General features: G+C 52.2%; 1 protein-coding gene across 3 annotated transcripts in view; it reads left to right on the top strand.

The window, feature by feature from the left end:
- The first annotated feature begins 361 nt into the window (after positions 1-361).
- DDX11 (DEAD/H-box helicase 11) overlaps positions 362-25,848 on the top strand; it is a 31,449-nt gene continuing 5,962 nt past the window's right edge. Inside the window, exons 1-18 of one of the 3 annotated variants that reach the window (XM_044940965.1) lie at positions 365-640; positions 6,270-6,417; positions 9,558-9,806; positions 10,478-10,564; positions 10,816-10,964; positions 19,294-19,339; positions 20,122-20,229; positions 20,420-20,507; positions 20,892-21,106; positions 21,613-21,765; positions 22,772-22,818; positions 23,140-23,219; positions 24,042-24,086; positions 24,180-24,247; positions 24,691-24,729; positions 24,893-25,004; positions 25,103-25,234; positions 25,704-25,816. In XM_044940965.1, the coding sequence (XP_044796900.1) occupies positions 6,274-6,417; positions 9,558-9,806; positions 10,478-10,564; positions 10,816-10,964; positions 19,294-19,339; positions 20,122-20,229; positions 20,420-20,507; positions 20,892-21,106; positions 21,613-21,765; positions 22,772-22,818; positions 23,140-23,219; positions 24,042-24,086; positions 24,180-24,247; positions 24,691-24,729; positions 24,893-25,004; positions 25,103-25,234; positions 25,704-25,816 (1,875 nt within the window). In that variant the 5' untranslated portion in view covers positions 365-640; positions 6,270-6,273. Of the gene's footprint in view, positions 641-6,269; positions 6,418-9,557; positions 9,807-10,477; positions 10,565-10,815; positions 10,965-19,293; positions 19,340-20,121; positions 20,230-20,419; positions 20,508-20,891; positions 21,107-21,612; positions 21,766-22,771; positions 22,819-23,139; positions 23,220-24,041; positions 24,087-24,179; positions 24,248-24,690; positions 24,730-24,892; positions 25,005-25,102; positions 25,235-25,703; positions 25,817-25,848 lie in introns of all 3 variants that reach the window. The other 2 variants (XM_044940964.1, XM_044940966.1) reach the window with 2 other exon arrangements.

Here is a 25,848-nt window from a genome sequence, read left to right as displayed (position 1 = left end):
TTCTCCAGGCAAGAACACTGGAGTGGGTTGCCATTTCCTTCTCCAATGCGTGAAAGTGAAGTCGCTCAGTCGTGTCCGACTCTCAGCGACCCCACGGACTGCAGCCCACCAGGCTCCTCCGTCTATGGGATTTTCCAGGCAAGAGTACTGGAGTGGGGTGCCATTGCCTTCAGTATTTATGTCTGCCAGCTGGCAAAGAAACACCCCCCCCACGGATGGCGGCGGAGGGCGCAGAGAAGGAAGGCTACCGAGCCCAGATCAAGATCCCTCCGCTAGGGTTCCCGCCCCAGCTGAACGCGCCGGGCACGCGCAGAGACACCAAACGCGAACTCCATCCCCAGGGGCGCCAAGGAGCGCGCACGCGCAGTGACCCCGGAGCGCAGCGGCGGGACGCTCTACTTGGCTACGGAGACAGAGCCCGGGACTAGCCGGCCGCGCAAGCGCAGTGGCGCAACACGGGGACCCGCCCCACCGAGCCCCGGGGTGCGCATGCGCAGTGCTGTGGGGGGGGGGCGTGCAGCGCGGCGTGTTGCCCTGGAAGACGCTGACACCGCCGAGGAGCAGAGTTTCAGGTTCAGCGGCGTCCGCCTGGACTGCTCGCCGGTCTGGCCTCGGCGGAGCAGCCCTCCCGCCGAGGAAGGTGAGCGCGGTGCCGAGAACGTGGAGCGAGATGAGAAAGGGCAGACTGTTGGATTTGCCGGGGAGCGGGACTGGCCGGTGGCGGGAAAGCGTCCTGGGGCGGGGCCGCCGTGTGATCGACAGGTCAGGCACCAATGGGAGGGCGGGAGAGGCCGCGGGGCGGGACCTGGTCGCCAGCTGGAGGTGCTGAGGGCGGTTTGCACGTGGTAGTACCTGCTGGTCCCTGCAGGGCCACCCAATGCGCCGTTCCCCGTCCCCTGCAAGGAAATCCAACCAGTCCATACTAAAGGAAGTCAGTCCTGAATAGTCATGGGAAGGACTGATGCTGAAGCTGAAACTCTAATACTTTGGCCACCTGATGCGAAGAACAGACTCATTGGAAAAGACCCTGATGCTGGGAAAGATTGAAGACAGGAGGAGAAGGGGACGACAGAGGATGAGATGGTTGGATGGCATCACCAACTCGATGGATATGAGTTTGAGTAAACTCCGGGAGCTGGCGTTGGGCAGAGAAGCCTGGCGTGCTGCAGTCCATGGGGTCGCAGAGTCTGACACAACTGAGCGACTGAACTGATTGCCCCCTGCAGCTGGGGAAACGGAGTCAGAGATGTGGACTTAAGCGGGGATACAGGCTACTGCTGCTACTGCTAAGTCACTTCAGTTGTGTCCGACTCTGTGCAACCCCATAGATGGCAGCCCACCAGGCTCCCCCGTCCCTGGGATTCTCCAGGCAAGAACACTGGAGTGGGTTGCCATTTCCTTCTCCAATGCATGAAAGTGAAAAGTGAAAGTGAAGTCGCTCAGTCCTGTCGGACTCTTAGCGACCCCATGGACTGCAGCCTACCAGGCTCCTCTGCCATGGGATTTTCCAGGCAAGAGTACTGGAGTCGGGTGCCATTGCCTTCTCTGGGGATACAGGCGGGATCCCAAATTGGGCAGTCTGACCCCCCAGAGCCATCCTGCCACTCGGCGAATCCTTGTGGAGCAGTGGCTGGCCAAGAGGACTGGGACAGATGGAAATGAGTTTGGGTGAACTCCGGGAGTTGGTGATGGACAGGGAGGCCTGGCGTGCTGCGATTCATGGGGTCGCAAAGAGTCAGACACGACTGAGCGACTGAACTGAACTGTGGGAGGCAGTGCCGTGAAAAGTGCAGCTAAATCGTCACACAGTGTGACAGCTCCGAGAGCAGAGCTGGGTGGGAGACAGAAGCAAGACGAGGACGTGGGATTGGGGCCAGCTGGCAGCTCTCAGCCCTGCCACCCCAGATTCACAGCAGGTGAGCTAGAGCTGCGTTGTCTCCCAGGTGTGTGGAGTTAAAGCGCTTTAGGAGGAGAACAGTAGGATGGTACCTGGAATACAGGTGTCTCGCCTGCTCAGGCTGCCATAGTCTGGGAGGCCTGGACAGAGAACTCTCTCCAGGTCTATAGGCTGGGAAGTCCAAGGCCACCAGTCCTATAGGGGACAGGACCCCACCATTAGGACTCCATTGAATCCTAATTACCTCCTTCATTTAATGTTAAAATGTTAGTCACTCAGTAGCATCCGACTCTTTGCAATTGCATTAACTGTAAGTCCACCAGGCTTATCTATCCATGGGATTTCCCAGGCAAGAAAACTGGAATGGGTTGCCATTTCCTTCTCCACATTTAATGTTAATTACTCCCTAAAAGCTCTTTCTCCAGATACAGCCTGACAATGAGGGTTAGGGCTTTTAACACATGAATTTGTGGTAGGGGGAACACCATCTGCCTGTAGCAAGTTTGTACCCAGGTAAATAAGTGATCATCGAAGACTGAAGAAAATGAGTACTTTCAGGACTTGTGTGTACCCTGATGCTGGGAAGGATTGAAGGCAGGAGGAGAAGGGGACAACAGGATGAGATGGTGGATGGCATCACCGATTCAATGGACATGAATTTGAGTAAACTCCGGGAGTTGGTGATGGACAGGGAGGCCTGGTGTGCTGCAGTCCATGGGGTCGCAAAGAGTTGGACACGACTGAGCAACTGAACTGTACCTGAGATGCCTTCATGTGTCTTAACCCATTGAGTGAGCATGAGATTGCCGTTCCTTGTGTCTTCACACTGGTGGGGAATTTTAGGGACAATTTATGTGTGTGTGGGCTCATGTCCAGGCAACCAGCCTGAAGAGATTGGAAAAAGTTATACCAAACATCTTTAAAACAGCACTTAGTGAATCCTTTATTGGATTTAGCTAAACCCTTTCTCACTTATGGTTTAGCTTGTGCTGCTCCTGGAATAATGAGATCCCTAATTACCACCCACAGAGAAGTGAAATAATAATTACTTTTGTTCTTTATTGTTTCGTGTTGTCATTCTAAAGTTTGGTAACCAAGTCTTTTCATCCTACTTACCCTGGTGGGAGGAAGATTAGAAATCTGTAGCTCAGGAGCTCAGAGGCTGCTGCTGCTGTTTAGTCGCTTCGTTGTGTCCGACTCTTTTGTGACCCCACAGACTGTAGCCTGCCAGGCTGCTCTGCCCAGGCAAGAATACCAGAGCTATTCCCTTCTCTGGGGGATCTTCCCGACTCAGGGATCAAGCCCAGGTCTCCTGCTTGGCAAGCGGATTCTTTAACCACTGAACCACCTGGGAAGCCCTGGCTCAGGCAGATATATGTTAAAATCCTGGATTCGAGCCCTTCCTGAGTGATTGTGAGCAAATCACTTAACTTTTCTGAGCCCTGGTTTCTTCAACTGTGAAATAGAACTAATAAAAATCCTGACTGCATAGGGTTGTGAGGTTATATGAAAACAGTTTGAAACCATCAAAGAACTGGCCCTTGGACTAGACACTGAAGTAATAGATCTCCTCTCCCCATCTCTCTGAAGAACAGAAACTCCCTCCCACAGCCCCTACCTCAGACTAGGTATTCCTTTATTGCCTGTTTATTGATTGCCTGCTAAGTGCCAGAGCGCCCCTGAATGCTAGGGCCGGGAAGAACAAGGCAGACAAGGTTCCTCCTTTTATGCTATTTATATTCTAGTGGGGGAGGACAGTAAATAAGTTCAGATAGTGCTGAGAGCTATGAACAACAAAAATACAGTGTTTCAAATAATGAGATAAAAGAATGACAAAGCAGAGCAGTGTGTGTGTTTGGAGAGGTGTTTGACCACTGCTGCTGCTGCTGCTGCCAAGTCGCTTCAGTCGTATCCGACTCTGTGCGACCCCATAGACGGCAGCCCACCAGGCTCCCCCGTCCCTGGGATTCTCCAGGCAAGAACACTGGAGTGGGTTGCCATTTCCTTCTCCAGTGCATGAAAGTGAAAAATAAAGTGAAGTCACTCAGTCGTGTCCGACTCCTAACGACCCCATGGACTGCAGCCCACCAGGCCCCTCTGTCCATGGGATTTCCCAGGCAAGAGTACTGGAGTGGGGTGCCATTGCCTTCTCCGGTTTGACCACTAGAGGGTGGCAAATAGAGTGAGAGGCCTCTGAGGAGCTGAGTCCTAAATGTCCAGGACTCCAGTCCCCAAGCAGAGAGGGACCGCAGGCACAAGGCCCAGGCTGATTAGATCATGGCTCAGCCAGTGATCTCTAGGCTGTCAAGAAATCTGTCTTTAAAGACAGGAGATTTGCAGGGCAGGGGTAGAGATGCAGATGCGGAGAACAGACAAGTGGACAAGGGGTGCGTGGGGAGGAAGGGAGAGTGGGACGAATTGGGAGATTAGGATCAACATATACGCACTACCATGTGTGAAATCGATAGTGGAAAGCTGCTATACAGCACAGGGAGCTCAGCTTGGTGCTCTGTGATGACCTAGAGGAGTGGAATGGAGGAGGGCTGGGAGGGATATCCAACAGAGAAGAGATATATGTGTCCATATATATGTATCCATGTAGCTCATTTCCATCATTACAAGTTAAGTGTTAGTCAGTCATGTCCAACTCTTTGCAACCCCATGGACTGTACTTGCCAGGCTCCTCTGTCCATGGAATTTTTGGAGATTAAGAATACAGCCGATCTGGGAAATCCAAGAGCAGAAGCCATGGACAGGGTAGTACTTCTTGCAGACAAGAATACTGGAGTGGGGTTGCTGTTCCCTTCTCCAGGAGATCTTCCCAACCCAGGGACTGAATCCAGATCTCCCTCATTGCAGGTGAATTCTTTACCATCTGAGCCACCAGTTAAAGGCCAATTAAAAATAAAAAACAAAAGGGTTGGGCGGGGTGGTCAGATTTCTCTCCTGGGATTTAGAACTAGGAAACAGAAGACTTTGCTTGACTATGGGACCTGAAGCCAGAAGGTTAAGGGGCTGCAGAGGCAGTGTGCAGGCCAGTGTCAGGGTAAAGCTGAAGCCGCGATTGAGCAGAGGAGGCTGGGCAGGCCCCACGTGGCATGTGTTGGAGCAGAAGAACTGGGAATCCCAAGGCATTTACTGCTGGTGGACTTCCTGGAACCGTCTTAAAACCTGAACCACTCTGCAGTTCTAGTCTGCAAGAAGTACTACCCTGTCCATGGCTTCTGCTCTTGGATTTCCCAGATCGGCTGTATTCTTAATCTCCAAGTATGTATCTTTTCAGTAAATCTCCCTTTTATTGATGCTAGTTCTCTTTTGCTGACACATGAGTTGGACTAGAACAGCCATGTGAACCTGGGCTTGGATCCCTGGGTTTCCTTTCTGAGCTGAGTCTTCTGAACAGTTATTTAATTGCTGTGTCAGGATCCAACAACTATATCCTTACAGTATTGTGCAGATTAAAACAAGAGGACAAAAATGGAAGGGCCTGTGGAGTGTTTAACGCAGGGCAGGTATTTGGGTTTGTTAGGGCCTGTCTCCTCTCCCTCCATGTCTTGGTGGGTTTTTGTTACAGGCCTGCCTCTGCTGTTGAACTGCCCTGGTTTTGTCATCCTTATTTTTATCGTTCCGCCTCAGTCCTCGTTTTAACTACCCCTAAACTCTTAACTGGAACAACACCGTGCAACTCCCTCTCCTCATAAGTGAATCAACATGGTTCCTGGTGTTCCTGAGGTCACTTGTGCAGCGGAGGTGTACATGGGATTTCGATTTATTCGTATTTGTACTGAGGTGAGCTGGTCCCGTTTGCCTAGCTCAGAGCAGTGACTTCCAAAGAGAGAGAGCGGGGACCAGGTTGGAAGATGGTGATTAAAGGAAGAAAGGGTGTGTAAAAGCTGTCTCAGAGAAACCAGGGTCAGAAGAAGAGGAAAAGATAGAATAAACACGGAACGTGGAGGCGTGGCCGGGAGGTGTGTCATTATTTCTGCAGCCATTACGCTTCTCCCATGCAGGCGTGGCCGGGAGGCATGGCCGGGAGACAAAGCGTAATGGCTGGAGATAAAATGACAGGCCATCCAGGGGAAATCTCCAAGCCCTTAGAAAGGTGTGCAGGCAGGTGGAGCGGCAGGGGTTTCTGTTAGGGCTGCCTGGGCCAAATTCCCCTGTGTCCAGTTTTGATGAGTGTCTCTGGATGAACTGCGACTCTGGCCAGGCCTCATGGAGAGGCCCACAGTTGGAGAGATCTTTGCTTGCCAAAAATGGTCCCTTCTGGGGAGAAAGTGGGTAACTAGTACTGAGGCTGCTCTTAGGAACTGTTCTAGATCTCAGGCCAGTACTTGTCCATCAGAGAGCTGCTGGCTTTCTTTCCCTCCAGGATTATGGCTGACAAGACCCAGGAGGCTGGTGGCGTCCACTTCCCGTTTCCCTTCACACCATATGCCATCCAGAAAGACTTCATGGCAGCGCTGTACCAGGTGCTGGAGGCTGGCAAGATTGGGATATTTGAGAGTCCAACCGGCACTGTAAGTATGACCAGTGGGGGCCCGAGAAGGTCTGGGGAGACGCTGATGACAAGTCAGAGGCCACCAGCATGCTCATCTGCCTGCACAGAGAGTCATGGTGTGAAGCTTAGAAAGGTCGTTCTTTCTATTTATCATTCTGAGTAAGTCACTCCTGTCTATTAAACAGTTAAACACAGCCCTGGGGTCACAGAAAAATTAGGCCAGAGGCAAATGAGAATTTGAATGGCCGTGGAAACCACAACTCAGAGCACTGAAACCTTCCATCTTGCTCTGGGCACACAACTGAGAAACACAGAAATTACTCTGGCTTACTCACAGATCAAACACGGGTTTATTCTCCACAAACTGGGTCACCAAGGGCCAGAGTAACCCCGTCTGGAGCCCCTCAGTTTTCCTTCCTTGCCTGGAAGGAGGGGGTTTGTTGGAGGTTGACCACTGAGGACTGTTGGGGTCCGGCTCCTCTCTTGCACCTCACTGTTGCAGCAAGTGCCATGTGACTGTGGGCTGCCCATGTGGGCATGGCTGTGACCTCCTGGAGGACCTTTCGGGCCTTGCCTTTGTGTCCCTGCCGTCTGGGGAGCTTGGCCCAGTTGGCCTGGGGTGGTAATGTGTGTGTTGACTGAATGAACAGAGGAAAGTGACTCATGTCTTCTCATCTGCTGATGGGAGTGTGTCATCTTTTCCTGGGGAGACACAGACGGGGCTGCTCTCCTGGTTCCGTTTTGTTCCTTCAGACGCAGTGAGTGGGAGGGACTCCCTCCTGCCGATTCACACGGTGTGGATCACGAAGTTGCTACGCGGGATGAGGATGTTGTGTGGGACGAGGATGCTCTGCGGGTTGAGGAGTTGTTAAAGCAGCATCTTTCTGCCAGTCTCCAGCCCTCCATTTACAGCCAGTGCACGCTTCCACTGCAGGGTTATGGGTTTGATTCCTGGTTGGGGAACTAAGATCCCAGGTGCCATGCAGCGTGGCCAAAAATAAATAAATAATGCAGTGCATGGGACTTCTCCCCTCCCAACCCACTGAAAGACTGACCGGGATCAGAAGTGGCTTCCTGTAAATAGATCTGAGGATGTTCAAGTCCTCATCTGACCATCTGCCTCACCTGATGTCGTGAAGCATCTTTTCCTCTCTCTTTTTTTCTTTCTTTATTTTTTAATAATTTTTTGGTATTTATTTTTGGCTCTGTCGGGTCTTCATTTGCTGCTTCGGCTTTTTTCTGGCAGTCAGTGGGGGCTACCCTCTAGTTGCGCTGTGCAGGCTTCTCATTGCAGTGGCTTCTTTGGTAGCAGAGCACGGGCTCTAGGGCATGTGGGCCTCAGTAGCTGCAGCTCCCAGACTCGAGAGCACAGGCTCAGCGGCTGTGGTGCATGGGCTTAGTTGCTCTGGGGCATGTGGCATCTTCCCAGATCAGGGATGGAACCTGTGTCTCCTGCGTTGGCAGGCGGATTCTTTACCACTAAGCCATCAGGGAAGCTCTATTTATCTATTTTTGGCCACACCATGCAGCATGTGGATCTTAGCTCCCCAACCAAGGAGCAAACCTGCTCCCACTGTTTAGAAGCACAGAGTCTCAACCCCTGGACCACCAGGGAGGTCCCTTGTCCTCCTCTCTTTAAAGTCACACGAAACATTGGATCAAAGAACAGTGTGTGTAGTTTAAAAAGTCACATTTATCAAACTTGGTTCCTTGGGCCGGTGCTTTGAACTCTCTTATCTATGTCTTAAACACCGTTGGTCTGCATATGTTGAAATCACAAGCCCATGCTGCTGTTTTTCGCTTTATTGGCTGTGGTCAATGGGGACTCTTTGCCGTAGGTAAGATGGAGCTTTCTGACTACCTCTTTCCCCTCTCTCTGCCCACCCTCCCGCTGCAGTTACATATTTTCGGTCTCTTTTTTTTTTCTCTGTTGAGTAACTTTTAAGTCAGTAGTTGTCTTTTAAAGGTTTGTGTCACTTTCAGTGTACTTACACCTGTTCTTCTCTTCACCATCCAGCGGTGTCTCAACATTACAACTCATCATACAGTCATCCTCTTTGCCTGCCTGCCCGGGCTGCCGTGAGAAAACACCACAGACAGTGGAGTAAATGTGGGAATTTATGGTCTCACGTCTGGAGACTAGACATCTAGAATCAAGGTGTCGGCAAGGTCCCTCTGGGGAAGGATCTGTCCACGCCCCTCTCTTGGGCATGTGGACAGCAAGCTTCTTCCCGTCTCTTCACATTCTCTGCCTTCGTTGCTTTTGTGTTCACGTTTCCCCTTTTTATTATGCAAGGGTACTGTTTTATACACGGGCTTCCCTGGTAGCTCCGCTGATAAAGAACCTGACTGTCGATACGGGAGAGACAAGAGACATGGGTTCGATCCCTGGGTCGGGAAGATCCCCTCGAGAAAGGAATGGAAACCCACTCCAGTATGCTTGCCTGGGAAATTCCATGGACAGAGAAACCTGCTGGGCTATAGTCCATGGGGTTGCACAGAGTCGGACACGACTGAGAACATACACGCAGACGCTGTTCCTCTGGATCAGGGCCCACCCTCTCTTAACTCAGGATGTCTGTTTTCTAGCAGGGCCACATTCTGAGACATTGGGGTCAGGGGGACACAATTCAATGCACGTCAAGGACCTCCAGGGAAAAGTCTGATGTTTAAACCAATAGATGTATTCTCCAGAGCAATTGGTTTGCTTCAAAATTTCATAGCAATGGGACTCCCGGAGCCAATCACCTTCTGTCTGCACAGATGTGGTGACTGCATCTCTGCCTCAGCAGGTCGTATCCAGGATTTCATGATGTGCCCCTTTTGGTGGGGGGGCCTTAATTCATTTTCTGGGCTATTTATTCAGTTTCTGCCATTCTTATTGTGATGACTTGTGGTGCTTACAGGTAGTTTGATAAGCCTCTTTTATTCTTTGAAGAACAGTGAAGACATATAATTAAAGAATTTCGCTTTTATATATATTTTTTTCTTAGCTGTGCTCTAGGAAAAGGCCAGTTCCCTTCCCTTTTCTTCCTTTCAGAAGCGGGTCTTGGAGCACCCTCTGATACTAAATGTCAGATGCTTTATTACGACAGGAAAGGTCATTCGGGAAGCTGGGTCTCTTGGCTTCTATGTCTGAGAGGATTTTTCTGCCTGTAGGGAAAATCCCTAAGTCTCATCTGCGGGGCTCTGTCCTGGCTCCGCGACTTTGAACAGAAGAAACGCCAAGAGGAGGAGCGTCTGCTGGGGGCTGGAGCCCCAGCCTCAAACAATGGGCTGGCCCCAGCCCTGGGTCTCCCATCCTCCTGCCAGGGGAGCCCAGGCACCCCAGAGGCCACCGGAGAGCCCGACTGGATCACTCAGTTTGTGCAGAAGAAGGAAGAAAGGGACTTGGTGGACCGATTGAAGGTGAGATTGGGTTATGGGAGGTGGGGCGATCTGGGAAACAGGGCATCCGGGTGATGTCAGGTGAACCCCAAGGCCGGACAGCCTGTGTCCTTGCTATGGGTCCTCTGGCCACCTCCCGGGTGGATGGTGCTGCGCTCTCACTGCCTGTGGTAAGCTGATGTCACCAGGCTTTCTCTAGGTTGGCATTCACGAGTACGTGCTAAGTCGATTCAGTCGTGTCTGACTCGGTGCGACCCCATGGACTGTAGCTCACTGGCTCCTCTGTCCATGGAGTTCTCAAGACAAGAATACTGGAGTGGGTTGCCATTCCCTTTTCCAGGAGATCTTCCCAACCCAGGGATCAAACCCGGGTCTCCTGTATTGGCAGGTGGGTTCTTTACCAGCAGTTCCTTTCATTGCTGGGAGAGGAACCGCTCTGTTGCCAGTGGCAGCACGGACCTGGCTTCCCTGGCACCGGGCCCCTTAAGGGCCATGCTGGATGGAGAGTGTGTCCTTTCTACAGTGAGCCTAGGGGCTCAGGGTCTGCTGGCCATGCTGCAGCCGACTGGAGGCCAGCAAGGCAGGGCAGGCTACCCAGAGGCGAAAAGCCCTGGACTGGGGCACCCCGGCTCCAGAAGCGGCCTGCTCTGGGGCTTCCTGCAGGAGTCTCCCTTCTGGCTTCCCCACTCCAGGAGGAGCAGGTCCGGAGGAAGAAGCGAGAAGAGCGTCTGCAGCAGATCCGTCACAACACGAAGCTCCGATTCGCGGCCAAGCGCATGGTGAGTGTGGTCCCTGGGACCACGTCCAGGCGGCGTCTGCCCGCGCGGCTGGTCGGGGTGAGCAGACGGGCCCTCGGTCCCTTCCCTGGGAGCGGGGCAGCCTGAGCTGAAGGACTGGTCCTGGGGCATTGGCACCAGTCGCTTGAGGCCCATGTCAATGGCGGGCGCACTGCCCTTGGCCATGGCCGCCTGATGTTGCCTCGTTGGGGGTGGGGCACCAGCACCAAGGTTTTTTTCTCTTTGCCCCACAGAGACAGGAAGATGAGGAAACAGAGCGTCTGCTCCGGCTCAGCAGTGAGATGCTGGCCGCAGGCACAGAGCCTGAGCAGGTGGCCTCTGGAGAGGAAGAGCTGGTCCTCGCAGAGTATGAGAGCGATGAGGAGAAAGGAGTGCCCAGTGGGTAAGAGCATCACCTCCACCCACTGCCCTGCCTGGGTCTGCGCAGGTTTCCAGGGAGCAGCTCCTTCCTCCACCCCGAGAGGCGGGCCCCCTCTTCTGCAGTGAGGCCCCTCTTCATGGCATGGAGGATGCCCACAGCGGCAAGCCCTTTCTCTGCCAGCTCGGGCAGCTCCCTCCTCTCGGTGGTATTTGCATCTCGGCTCTGCATTCAGGGCACTGTGGTCCAGCAGGGTGCCAGGCCAGGGCCAAGGCCAGCAGCTGGGGATCTGAACCCCACTGGTCTGACTCTAAGTCTCAGGCTCTAGCACCAAGTCAAGCTGTGTAAGGCTTGTGAGGTAAGCCCTTGAGTTATCGTCAGGCTGAATTTTTCTTAACCTAAGGCTTCTGTTGGTCTACGCTCATAGGTTTCTAATTGGTGAGCTATTATTTCCTGAGTGAACTAGAAATGCTGGTTTTGATTTGCATTTCTGTGTTGATCAGCGATGTTGAACACCTTTTCATGTTCAGCTCTGCTCAGTTGCTCAGTTGTTTGACTCTGCAACCCCATGGACTGCAGCATGCCAGGCTTCCCTGTCCTTCACCAACTCCCAGAGCTCGCTCAAACTCAACTCCATTGAGTCGGTGATGCCATCCAACCATCTCATCCTCTGTCATCCCTTCTCCTCCTGCCTTCAATCTTTCCCAGCATCAGGGTCCTTTCAGATGAGTCAGCTCTTCGCATCATGTGGCCAAAGCACTGGAGTTTCAGCTTCAGCATCAGTCCTTCAAATCAATATTCAGGACTGATTTCCTTTAGGATTGACTGGTTTGAGCTCCTTGCAGTCCAAGGGACTGTCAAGAGTCTTCTCCAACACCACAGCTCAAAAGCATCAATTCTTCGGTGTTTAGCTCTCTTTATAGTCCAACTTTCACACCCATACATGACTACTGGAAAAACCATGGTTTTGACCAGATGGAGCTTTGTCAGTAAAGTAATGTCTCTGCTTTTTAATATGCTGTCTAGGTTGGTCATTGCTTTTATTCCAAGGAGCAAGCATCTTTTAATTTCATGGCTGCAGTCACCGTCTGCATCTGATTTTGGAGCCCAAGAAAATAAAGTCTGTCACTGTTTCCATTGTTTTCCCATCTATTTGCCATGAAGTGATGGGACTGGACGTGTGGACCACAGCCTTGTCTAACTCAGTAAAACTATGAGCCATGCCATGTAGGGCTACCCAAGACGGATGGGTTATGGTGGAGAGTTCTGACAAAACATGGTCCAGATGACACCACCCTTATGGCAGAAAGCAAAGAAGAACTAAAGAGCTTCTTGATGAAAGTGAAGGAGGAGAGTGAAAAAGTTGGCTTAAAACTCAACATTCAGAAAATTAAGATCATAGCATCTGGTCCCATCACTTCATGGCAAATAGATGGGGAGACAATGGAAACAGTGAGAAACTTTATTTTTGGGGGCTCCAAAATCACTGCAGATGGTGACTGCAGTCATGAAATTAAAAGACGCTTGTTCCTTGGAAGAAAAGCTTTGATCAACCTAGATAGCATTTTAATTTTAAAAAGCAGAGACTTTTGCTGACAAAGGTCTGTCTAGTCAAAGCTATGGTTTTTCCAGTAGTCATGTGGATGTGAGAGTTAGACTGTAAAGAAAGCTGAGTGCCAAAGAATTGATGCTTTTGAACTGTGGTGTTAGAGAAGACTCTTGAGAGTCCCTTGGACTGCAAGGAGATCAAACCGGTCAATCCTAAAGGAAAGGACTGATGCTGAATATTTGTTGGAAGGACTGATGCTGAAGCTGAAACTCCAATACTCTGGCCACCTCATGTGAAGAATTGACTCATTGGAAGAGACCCTGATGCTGGGAAAGATGGAGGGCAGGAGGAGAAGGGGACAACAGAGGATGAGATGGTTGGATGGCATCACTGACTTGATCGACATGAGTTTGAGTGAGTTCTGGGAGTTGGTAATGGACAGGGAAGCCTGGTGTGCTGAAGTCCATGGGGTCGCAAAGAGTGACACGACAGAGCAACTGACTGAATGGATGGGACTGGATGCCATGATCTTAGTTTTCTGAACGTTGAGTTTTAAGCCAGCTTTTTCACTCTCCTCTTTCACTTTCATCAAGAGGCTTTTTAGTTCTTCTCCACTTTCTGCCATAAGGGTGGTGTCATCTGCATATCTGAGGTGATTGATATTTCTCCCTGCAGCCTTGATTCCAGCCTGTGCTTCATCCAACCCTGCATGTCGCATGATGTGCTCTGCATAGAAGTTAAATAAGCAGGGTGACAATATACAGCCTTGACATACCCCTTTCCCAGTTTAGAACCAGTCCCTTGTTCCATGTCCGGTTCTAACTGTTGCTTCCTGACCTGTACACAGCTTTCTCAGGAGGCAGGGAAGGTGGTCTGTATTCGCATCTCTTGAAGAATTTCCCACAGTTTGTTGGATTCCACAGAGTCAAAAGCTTTAGTGTAGTCAGTGAAGCAGAAGTAGATGTTTTTCTGGAACTCTCTTGCTTTTCTGATGACCCAGTGGATATTGGCAGAGGCCTTTTCTAAATCCAGCTTGAACAACCGGAAGATTCTCTGTCCACGTACTGTTGAAGCCTGGCTTGGAGAATTTTGAGCATTACTTTACTACCGTGTGAGATGAGTGCAATTGTGCAGTAGTTTGAACATTCTTTGGCATTGCCTTTCTTTGGGATCAGAATGAAAACTGACTTTTTCCAGTCCTGTGGCCACTGCTGAGTTTTCCAAATTTGCTGGCATATTGAGTGCAGCACTTTCACAGCATCATCTTTCAGGATTTGAAATAGGTCAACTGGAATTCCAGCACTTCCACTAGCTTTCTTCATAGTGAAGCTTCTTAAGGCCCACTTGACTTTCCCATTCCAGGATGTCTGGCTCTAGGTGAGTGATCATGCCATCGTGGTTTTCCGGGTCATTAAGATCTTTTTTGTATAGTTCTTCTGTGTATTCTTGCCACCTCTTCTTAATATCTTCTTCTTCTGTTAGATCCATACCATTTCTGTCCTTTATTGAGCCCATCTTTGCATGAAGTGTTCCCTTGGTATCTCTTAATTTTCTTGAAGAGATCTCTAGTCTTTCCCATTCTATTGTTTTCCTCTATTTCTTTGCACTGATCGCTGAGGAAGACTTTCTTATCTCTCCTTGATATTCTTTGGAACTCTGTATCAGATGGTTATATCTTTCCTTTTCTCCTTTGCCTTTCACTTTGCCTCAGCTATTTGTAAGGCCTCCTCAGACAACCATTTTGCCTTTTTGCATTTCTTTTTATTGGGAATGGTTTTGATCACGACCTCCTGTATAATGCTGTGAACCTCTGTCCATAGTTCTTCAGGCACTCTGTCTATCAAATCTAATCCTTTGAATCTATTTGTCACTTCTGTATAATCATAAGGGATATGTATAATGATAAGGGATTTGATCTTTTCACGTACCTGTTGACTATTTGTATGTTGCTTTGGAATAATGTTCATTCAGTTCCCCTGCCCATTTAAAATATGGGGTTTTTTTTGTTTGTTTGTTTTGCTATTGAATTGTAGGAGTTCCTAATATATTTTAGAAATTAACCTCTTAATAGATGGATGGTTTTCAAATATTTTCTCCCATTCCATAGGTTTGCTTTTCACTTTGTTGATTTTTTTTTTCTTTTGTCTGGAAACTTTATAGTTTGAGGTAGTCCCTCTTGTTTATCTTTTGCTTGTTGCTTATACTTCTCGTATATTCAGAAAAGTCATTGTCAACACCAACGTTAAGGAGCTTCTTCCCCGTGTTTTCTTCTGGGAGTTTTGTGGTTTCAGGGGTTACATCTTAAGTCTTTAATCAAGTTTGAGTTAATTTGTGAGTGGTATGTGATATGTGTCTAATTTCATTCTTGTTCTTGTGAATATCTAGTTTTCCCAGTACCATTTGTTGAAGAGACCCTTTTCTCCATTGGGTATTCTTGGCCCCCTTTTCACATTAGTTGAGTGTATACACAGGGGTTGACTTCTGGGCTCTCAGTTCTGTTCTACTGGTCTGTGCATCTGCTTTTATGCCAGTTGTTGATTTTCAGTCATTAAGTCATGTCCGAGCCTTTGCAACCTCATAGACTATAGCACTCGAGGCTCCTCTGTCCTTTGTCTCCCGGAGTTTGCTCAGATTCATGTCCATTGAGTCAGTGATGCTATCTAACCAACTCATCCTCTGCCACCTTCTCCTGTACTGAATTTGTTTATTAGTTCTAACAGTTTTTCGGTCATGTCTTCATGGTTTTCTACATATAAAACATGTCATCTGCAAACAGATGATTCACTTCTTTCTTTCCAAATTGGATGCCTTTTATTTCTTTTTCTTGCCTGATTGCTCTGGCTAGGACTTCCAATACTGTGCTGAGCAGGAGGGGTGAGAGTGGGCCCCCTTGTGCCTGATCTTAGAGGAAAAGCCTTTACCACTGAGTGTGATGTGACCTGCGGGCTTGTCACAAATGGCCTTCATTGTGTTAAGGTAGGCTCCTTCTCTGCAGTTTCTTGAGAATTTCTATCATGAGAGAACATTGATTACTTTTTTAGAGCTATTAGCTTTTTTTTTTTTAAGAGAAATTTCACTGATTTATTTTTGGCTGTGCTGGGTCTTCATTTCGGACTCTTTTGTTGACCATGATGGCTACTCCATTTCTTCTAAGGGATTCCTGCCCGCAGTAGTAGATATAATGGTCATCTGAGTTGCATTCACCCATTCCAGTCCATTTCAGTTTGCTGATTCCTAGAATGTCGACATTCACTCTTGCCATCTCTTGTTTGACCACTTCCAATTTGCCTTGATTCATGGACCTAACATTCCAGGTTCCTATTCAATATTGCTCTTTGCAGCATCTGACCTTGCTTCTATCACCAGTCACATCCACAGCTGGGTATTGTTTTTGCTTTGGCTCTATCCCTTCATTATTTCTGGAGTTATTTCTCCACTGATCTCCAGTAGCATATTGGGCACCTACTGACCTGGGAAGTTCCTCTTTCAGTATCCTATCATTTTGCCTTTTCATACTGTTCATGGGGTTCTCAAGGCAAGAATACTGAAGTGCCACTCCGTTCTCCAGTGGACCACATTCTGTCAGATCTCTCCACCATAGTTGTGAAAAGAAGAGAAGTGAAAAACAAAGGAGAAAAGGAAAGATATAAGCATCTGAATGCAGATTTCCAAAGAATAGCAAGAAGAGATAAGAAAGCCTTCCTCAGTGATCAATGCAAAGAAATAGAGGAAAACAACAGAATGGGAAAGACTAGAGATCTCTTCAAGAAAATTAGAGATACCAAGGGAACACTTCATGCAAAGATGGGCTTGATAAAGGACAGAAATGGTATGGACCTAACAGAAGCAGAAGATATCAAGAAGAGGTGGCAAGAATACACAGAAGAACTGTACAAAAAAGATCTTCACGACCCAGATAATCACGATGGTGTGATCACTGACCTAGAGCCAGACATCCTGGAATGTGAAGTCAAGTGGGCCTTAGAAAGCATCACTACGAACAAAGCTAGTGGAGGTGATGGAATTCCAGTTGAGCTCTTTCAAATCCTGAAAGATGATGCTGTGAAAGTGCTGCACTCAATATGCCAGCAAATTTGGAAAACTCAGCAGTGGCCACAGGACTGGAAAAGGTCAGTTTTCATTCCAATCCCAAAGAAAGGCAATGCCAAAGAATGCTCAAACTACCACACATTTGTACTCATCTCACACGGTAGTAAAGTAATGCTCAAAATTCTCCAAGCCAGGCTTCAGCAATATGTGAACTATGAACCTCCAGAGGTTCAAGCTGGTTTTAGAAAAGGCAGAGGAACCAGAGATCAAATTGCCAACATCTGCTGGATCATGGAAAAAGCAAGAGAGTTCCAGAAAAACATCTATTTCTGCTTTATTGACTATGCCAAAGCCTTTGACTATGTGGATCACAATAAATTGTGGGAAATTCCGAAAGAGATGGGAATACCCGACCACCTGACCTGCCTCTTGAGAAACCTGTATGCAGGTCAGGAAGCAACAGTTAGAACTGGACATGGAACAACAGACTGGTTCCAAATAGGAAAAGGAGTACATCAAGGCTGTATATTGTCACCCTGCTTATTTAACTTATATGCAGAGTACATCATGAGAAATGCTGGACTGGAAGAAGCACAAGCTGGAATCAAGATTGCCGGGAGAAATATCAATAACCTCAGATATGCAGATGACATCAGCCTTATGGCAGAAAGTGAAGAGGAACTAAAAAGCCTCTTGATGAAAGTGGAGAGTGAAAAAGTTGGCTTAAAGCTCAACATTTAGAAAACAAAGATCATGGCATCCGGTCCCATCACTTCATGGGAAATAGATGGGGAAACAGTGTCAGACTTTAATTTTTTGCGCTCCAAAATCACTGCAGATGGTGACTGCAGCCATGAAATTAAAAGACGCTTACTCCTTGGAAGAAAAGTTATGACCAACCTAGATAGCATATTCAAAAGCAGAGACATTACTTTGCCAACAAAGGTCCATCTAGTCAAGGCTATGGTTTTTCCAGTGGTCATGTATGGATGTGAGAGTTGGACTGTGAAGAAAGCTGAACGCCGAAGAATTGGTGTGTTTGAACTGTGGTGTTGGAGAAGACTCTCGAGAGTCCCTTGGACTTCAAGGAGATCCAACCAGTCCATTCTGAAGGAGATCAGCCCTGGGATTTCTTTGGAAGGAATGATGCTGATGCTGAAACTCCAGTACTTTGGCCACCTCATGCGAAGAGTTGACTCATTGGAAAAGACTCTGATGCTGGAGGGATTGGGGTCAGGAGGAGAATTGGACGACAGAGGATGAGATGGCTGGATGGCATCACTGACTCAATGGACGTGAGTCTGGGTGAACTCCAGGAGTTGGTGATGGACAGGAAGGCCTGGCGTGCTGCGATTCATGGGGTCACAAAGAGTCGGACACAACTGAGCGACTGAACTGAACTGAACTGGGTCTTCATTGCTGTGTGGGCCTTTCTCTAGTTGCAGCAAGCGGGAGCTACTCTCTGGTTGCAGTGCTTGGGCTTCTCATTGCCGTGGCTTCTCGTTGCGGAGCACGGGCTCTAGGGTGTGCGGGCTTCAGTAGTTGCAGCTCCTGGGCTCTAGAGCACAGGCTTTGCAGTCGTGGTGCATGGGCTTGTTGCTCCGCGGCATGTGGGGTCTTCCCAGATCAGGAATCAAACCCGTGTCTCCTGCATTGGCAGATGGATTCTTTGCCACTGAGCCGCCAGGGAAGCCCCAGATGTTGACTTTTGTCAAATGCTTTTCTTACACCTATTGAGATAGATGATCATATAATTTTTTTTTTCTTTCATTCCACTAAGTGATTTATGACATTTATTGATTTACTTATATTGACACATTCTTGCATCCGAGGGATAAATCCTACTTGATCATGAAGCATGATGCATTAACATGCTGGTTTGCTGATGTTTTTGTTGAGGATTTCTGTGTCTGTAGTCAGTGGGCATCTTGGCCAGCAATTCTCTTTTCCTCTGTGTCATTATCGACTTTGGTATCAGAGTGACACTGGCCTCATGAAATAAATGAGTTCGGGACTGATCCCCCCTTTTCGGTTTTTTGGAAGCATTTGAGAATGATTGGCATTATTTCTTTATTTGGTAGAATTGACCGGTGAAGCCACCTGGCCCTGGGGCTTTTCTGTGTTGGTAATCAAAGGCCTGCCCTGAGCCGCAGGTTTCAGCACCTGGACAAGAACGGACACTTGTTACCCCACCCAGGGCTAAGGTGCCAGGCTGCTCTCCACACCCCATCCTGCCCTGGGGAGACAGGAGCAGCTAGTGCCCCACAGCCCTTCTACCCATCCCTGGATTGCTGGCCTGCTCTCCTGCTCCTTGCCCGGAGGCCCCTGGGGGACATGGTAAAGAACTCGAGTGCACTTTGTCAATATTCAAGCAGAAAGTGTACCTCAAGGTCCAGCCAGGCCCCTGATCCTGCAGCTTAGCCTCTGTGGCTTCGATGCCCTGCGTCCTGAGATACAAGCCTCTGAGGACACGCCCCCCCTGGTTCTGACCCACAGGATGTGCTTTGCCCCCTCCCACATCCAGCTTCTCCTGGGGGTCATGCCGACTTTGTCCTGGGTGGCCTGTGGTTTAAATCCCAGAGTTGCCCAAACAGCCCTCCACGGACCAGGAGGCTGGCCCTGTTGATACCTCCTCTCTCAGAGCCTCAGGCAGTGCACACTAATGCCTTTTAAAAACATTGAATTTCTGGGTGGATAAAAACAAAAACTGAAGTCGGAGAAGACTTTCTCCGTGTGTGTGTTTTTTCCTCTCAGAGTGGGCGTGGATGAGGATGACCTGGATGAAGAACACGTAACGAAGGTGAGACACATGGTCCTGGGTCCCAGGTGAGCCACCCGGGTCTGCGGATGAGGCAGGAGCCTCGTCTGCATGTCTCCAACCCCCAAGTTTCCGGGTACTCCCTGGGCAGGGCCCCTGGGAGATGCCTGCGCCCCAGGGTGTCGAAGGGCAGCCTCTGGGCCAAGGGCCCAGGTCTCCATGGGGGTGGGCAGAGGGTGGCAAGTGCTCTGCCCCCTGTCTCCAGGGGGTGGTGGGTGGTGGCAGGCCCCTGTCCTTGGTCTGAGTGTGCATTTGCCTGGGGGCTGGGAGCCCTGTATGGTTCTCACGCTGCTCCAGCTTCCTGCACTGAAGACTTGGTTTTCTCTGTTGACATTAGATATCGCCCCCTCTCCTTTTCCTCTCCTGGTTCTCAGAGGGGCTCAGAGAACTGAGCTCAGCCTCCTCCTGCTTTATCCCCACCCAGCCCCCAGCCCCTGAGCCTTGGGAGGTGTGTGTGAACCCTCACTCCCACCCCCACACCTCTGACTCTCAGAGTCCTTCTGGTGTCTGAGTTACCACTGAGGGGACACTCCCTCTCCTGACATGACCAAGCCCCGCAACGCACCCGAGGCAGAAGCCGGGTGTGACCCAGGGGCAGGGGGCGCCTGGGGTCTGCTGGCTGTGGGGGGATGGGGAGTGGTCGCCTTCTTTAGGTCTGAGTCCTGGCTGCCCTCCCCGTTCCCTTGGCCTCTTGGGCCCCGGCCGTCCTCCCTGAGCAGAGTGTTTGGAGTGACGGTCTCCCCCGACGCCCCCTCCCCGGGCAGATTTACTACTGCAGCCGGACGCACTCCCAGCTGGCCCAGTTCGTGCATGAGGTACAGAAGAGCCCCTTTGGCCAGGACACCCGGCTGGTCTCCCTGGGCTCTCGGCAGGTGAGAGCCTGGTGCCATCCCACTGGTTTCCATCCCAGAAGGCAAAAACCACCATGGGGCCGAGGCGGGCTGCAGGGCAGGACGGGCCGTGCTGGTCCCTGGAAGGAAGTGGGAGGGCGGGCAGGCCTTGGGGCTCCCTCCGTGTCACTCAGGCAACCCCGTTTCTCTTGCCCTCTGCTCGGTCTTACAGAACCTGTGTGTCAATGGGGATGTGCGGAAGCTGGGTTCAGTGCAGCTGATCAATGACCGCTGTGTGGAGATGCAGAGAAGCAAGCATGGTAGCTGCCAATGCCCCAGGCCTCTGGGACCCTCGTGCAGCCCAGGGCGGTGCTGGGAATGGAGAGGGGAGTGGCTGCAGGGATGCGGGAAACGGTGGGAGTGAGGGCAAGGCAGACCCGCCTTCCTTCCTAAAGAGCCTCACGTGGGGAAAAGGGGCCTGTCTGCCTTTTAGTCCAGATCTAGCCCAAAACCCTGGCTGAGAGATGGTTTTGTAGGCCTTTTCTAGAAAGACAGTAAAATGCCAGGATGTTTCAATGAGACCATAAGCAGCAGTTCTGGAAGGTCCATAGGCTCCGCCCCGTGGGAACGGGTCTGGATGGTACAGAACAATTCCTGGCCCTGGGACAGCTGTGGCTTTCTGCCTGTGCCCCTGTGCCCCTCAGAGAGGAAGAGCATCACTGAGGAAGAGGAGCCCACGAGGCGGAGGCGGAGGCAGGAGCCGAGGGCTACCTGCCCCTTCTACAGCTACGAGCGGCTGCAGCTCCTCCGGGACGAGGTCCTGGCGGGGGTGAAAGATGTCGAGCAGTTGGTGGCCCTGGGCAAGGAGGCTCAGGCCTGTCCCTACTATGGGGGCCGGTTCGCCATTCCTGCAGCCCAGGTGAAGACCAGGGGTTGGGCAGTGGTGGTTTTATGTGAGATAGTGTATCGAGCCCATTTTGCAGATAAGGAAACTGAGGTTGACTTTCCCCGAGTGCATGGCTCCAGGACCAGAACCCAGGGCTGCTTTGAGGGCACAGAAGGGGCTCTGCAGCCAGAGTCCCAGCTCCCTCCCCCAGGTCCCTCCCCACTTCCAGGGGCACAGAAGGGCCTATGCAGCTGGGGTCCTAGCCACGCCCCCCCCCCCCCCCCCCGCCCCGGTCAACGACTGCCAGCGGTCCACTGGGCTCCAGCTTTATCTGTTTCCTATTTGGTCCACACAAGGCTTTCTCGGCAGGGTTTCGCGCTCAGTTCACAGTGTGCTGCTCTAGCTTTCTCCCTTCTGTGTCCCTGCATGTGTTCTGGGCGGGAAGTGGAACCATGCACACTGGGGCTGCAAGGTAGCTGGGCCAACCCCCCTGGGGAGGAAGGGGGTCCCGCCCCCTCAGTTCCTCTCTCCCCCTCCAGCTGGTGGTGCTCCCCTATCAGATGCTGCTGCACGCACCCACCCGCCAGGCAGCGGGCATCCGGCTGCAGGGCCAGGTGGTGGTCATCGACGAGGCCCACAACCTCATCGACACCATCACCAACATCCACAGCCTGGAGGTCAGAGGTTCCCAGGTGGGTGGGCCTCCGTCTTCCCAGGCCAGGGCCTGCCTGGGGTTGAGGGGCAGGGCGTGTGCTGAGCTGAGACTGGGACCCCCCAGCAGGATTTAGGACTGGGCTCAGCCCGGCGGTGGGCACTCTGCGTGGTCCTCCCTGGCCTGTGACCCGAGGCCTCCAGGTCAGAGTGGCAGCGTATGAGAAGCGGGTCCTCACGTGGCTGGATGTTACTGTTGACACTGCTGTGAGGGATGCTAGAGATGGTTGACAGCCGCTGTTTATTGCTTGTTATGTGCCTTGCACCTCGTTGGCGGGGCTCTCTGACTCTGCATCGGGCTGGTCCTGTTAACTCCAAGAGCTGGGAGTCTGAGGGAGGTTAAGTGCTGTCCCTGAGGGTTTCCGTGGTGGCTCAGACAGTAAAGAATCTGCCTGCAACATGGGAGACCTGGGTTTGATCCCTGGGTCAGAAAGATCCCCTGGAGAAGAGAATAGGTAGGTACCTACTCCAGTATTCTTGTCTGGAGAATCCCCATGGACAGAGGAGCCTGGTGGGCTACAACCTATGGGGGTCGCAGAGAGTTGGACACGACTGAGCGATTTTGACTTTGAGGTCAGTGGATTTGACCACTGGCTCCTGATCCTTAAGCCCCACATGATGCTCCCCTTGACAGACCTGGGCCAGGGTGTGAGGGTTGCCTTGAACTGTCTCTCTCAGCAGACAGCGTGTCCTTCCCGTCCCAGGAAACACTAGCAGAGATGTTCTTTACGTGTGATTATTGCCGTCTGGCCTTTTCCCTGACCCTCACTGGATGCCCCAGCAGCAGTCTGCCTCCCCCGTCTCTTGGCCCCACCAGCCGAAGGGCCTTGAAAACCCACATGTTGGTCTGCCCCAGCTCCCCCTTCATTTCAACTGCCCCGAGTGTCCTGAGCTGGCACACTCAGGCGTCCAGGGGTCACTCGCACTGCCCAGGGTGGCTTGCCCAGGTCTGCTCCGCCCTCTCACGTGCGCTGTCTCCTCCCCCAGCTCTGCCAGGCCCACAGCCAGCTGCTCCAGTACATGGAACGATACGGGTGAGACGCTGCCTCCTAGGTGGGTGGGAAGGCCCCGCTCAGCCCTGGTGCCCCAAAGCCTACCTGCGAGAGGAGGCATCGCGGGGTGTCTCTGGCCTGGGCTCAGAGCGGTGGACCGGCATGCCCTTCACCTCCTGGTTCGTTGGGTTTGCATCCCACTAGGCCGTGGAGGCCTTGGGCCCCAGCCAGCCTGTCTTCTGGGAGACCTGGCTGCGGCTTGTGCCCCATTTGGGAAGGCAGCAGGCAGGAAGGCCTCAACTCGGGACCAGGAGGGGAATTGGGATCCCTCCCACTGACGTGCTCGGGCTTCCCCCTTTCCAGGAAGCGCCTGAAGGCCAAGAACCTGATGTACATCAAGCAGCTCCTGTATCTTCTGGAGAAGTTCGTGGCTGTGCTGGGCGGTGAGGGGCCTCCCCGCCCCCCCGAGCCTGGTGGAGCCTGGTCCCCAGATGCCAGTCAGCACCCCCAGGGTTCCGGTCGCAGGCATCGTCTCAGCCGTTGGTTTAGGAATCCTCATCTGTCCCCGCTTAGATCTTTTTAGAACCTGGATGCATATGCTTCTGTCCTGAGTCCTTTTTACTTGGCCAGGCCCTTTCCTCAGGTGGCAGCACCCATCACATGTTGTGCTATAAATGTGTGTATGACCCTGTTGGTGCTAGGACTCAGGCCTCGGTGCTCCCACAAGGAGGGTGGCATAGGTGTGCTCACCCTCAGGGCAGTAACTGAAGCCCGGGGCAGGGGCATGGCCGGCCGCTGGTTCGTGAGCCCAACGAGAGGGACTGGAGTCCCTGGCTCCTGGCCCCAGGCTCCTTTGTCTTACTCTGCACCAGCATCCCTTTACTGAGTGCCTTTACCCATAGAAGCTGAAGTGCAGAAGGGCAGGGGAGTTTTCAGGGGATCTCTCGGCTCGGCACTCTTCACTGGGTCTCTGCCCTGCAACCTGGCGGACTCCTGCTCACACCTATAGGAATGGGGGTGGGGGGGGTCCCTGTCCTTGCCTTGCAAAGGGTGACATCGCCAGGCTCAAGCTGTACATGAAACACGTGGGTCAGACCTCTGGGCCCCTGGGACATCCTGCCCCCCCCTCCAGTGGGTCCTTTGGGTGCTATAAAGGGCAGAAGACCCCTTCAGACAGTAACGTTCTTGCTCGATAACTACAGAGCAGAGGGAGAAGACGGGGGCCAGGCCCACTGTCCTGACCTGTTTGATTCTCTATTTTTTAGGGAACATTAAGCAAAATCCCAACACACAGAGCCTCTCGCAGGCAGGTAAGAGCAGGCGGCAGCTGTTGGTGAGCTTTCCCTCCGGGATTCAGGCCTTGGTCCCCGGGGGGGACGTCTGGCCCACATGTTTGTTCTCAGGGACAGAGCTGAAGACCATCAACGACTTCCTCTTCCAGAGCGAGATCGACAACATCAACCTGTTCAAGGTAGGTCATCAAAGGTACCCCTTTGGGGGTAGGCACCCCCAGGCTCCTTTATTACTCCCCACCTGTGGGCAGGACTCTGCATCAAGACCGTGGAAGGAATCAAAAGTGAGTTCCTTCTGTCCTTGAGCAGCTCAGAGGCCTGAGGGTCAATGGGATAACTTAACACACAGCTCGTGTCAGGAGAGGGGTCGTCAGCTTGGGGTGAAGGGTCACTGTGATGAGAGCCGCACTGTTCTCTGTGATAAGCTGGTGCTTCCAGGTCCCCCCTTTCTCCTCTCTGCAGTGATGGGGGCAGTGGCAGAGGAGAGGCCCCAGGCGGGAGGCTGACGTGGCCACAGGAGGCTCTGGGCACTGGGGGTGGTGGTAGGCCCACTCCCAGGCGTGTGGAAGGTCTCTCCAGCTGTATCCATTTTCACAGCGCCTCTGGCTGGGTGTTTTTGCAGGTGCGGCGTTACTGTGAGAAGAGCAAGATCAGCAGAAAGGTACCCGACCCTCTGCTCAGCCCGAGGCTGCCCCGCGTGCCCCTCCCTCCTGCCCTGCAGAAGCTCCAGGGCACCTGTCCCTGTGTTCACTGGGGGCAGCTTGTGGGCAGGCAGGGAGGCCCGTCCGTCTCCCCTCACGGCTGCTGTTCTCATCCCATCCCAGCTCCTTGGCTTCACAGAGAGATACGGGGCAGTCCTGGTGCCCTCCATGGAGCAGCCTAAACTGTCTGGCTTCCAGGACTTCCTGCAGAGCCTGCAGCCTGGGGCGACGGCGGGTGAGTGGGGACGGGCAGCCTGGGCTGCGGCCTTCCTCACATGCGCAGTCTCTGTCCTCTGTCTGGAGTCGCTGACCCTCTTCTTCTGCTCCATGCAGCCCCTGCCGCCCCCGTGGAGGTGGGGGAGGACCGGTCTCCGCGGCCTGCTTCCCCGCTGATGCACGTTGAAGGCTTCCTCGAGGCTCTCACCACTGCCAACCAGGATGGCCGGGTCATCCTGAGCCGCCAAGGTAACTGGGAGGAGCCGGGCTTCTTCACCTCCAGTTGGTGTTCGTATCTCACTGGGTTAGGACAGGGAAATGGCCGCCTGTGACCCGCGCCAGTGGACGAAGGGGCGAGGAGGAGAACGCGGAGGTGCTGGGCTGCTGGCCGGCCTCAGCGAGGTTACCTGAGAAGCTGCGCGGCCCAGTGTGAAGGTCAGGGGGGCTGCGTTGGAGTCGTGGCCCCATCATCTACAAGCTGCGTAACTGGACCAGTTTCTCCCCAAACCCCAGTCCCTCGTGTGGAAAGGGAGACGATTGTGCGTCTCCCTCGTGGTCGTCCTGGGGATGAAATGGGTCTCATTTAAAGAGAAAGCGGCATCTCTGTGGCTCCTGCGTGGACCCGACTAGACACCATCTTTGTCTCAGACAGACGGAGGTTTTGGTTGGCTTGCACCCACCCACCCTTCTCCACGTGGCTGTCTTTTTTTGTCTGCAGGCAGCCTCAGCCAGAGCAGCCTGAAGTTCCTGCTCCTGAACCCAGCCGTGCACTTCGCCCAGGTGGTGAAGGAATGCCGGGCAGTGGTCATTGCGGGGGGCACCATGCAGCCGGTAAGGACGCAGCCCAGCCTCGCACCTGGATA

Source organism: Bubalus bubalis, chromosome 4 (genome assembly GCF_019923935.1).
Source record: "Bubalus bubalis isolate 160015118507 breed Murrah chromosome 4, NDDB_SH_1, whole genome shotgun sequence".
In the NCBI taxonomy this organism is placed as follows: Eukaryota; Metazoa; Chordata; class Mammalia; order Artiodactyla; family Bovidae; genus Bubalus; species Bubalus bubalis.
The sequence above is the reverse complement of the archived record's forward strand: the minus strand, read 5'-3'. Positions and strand labels throughout refer to the sequence as shown.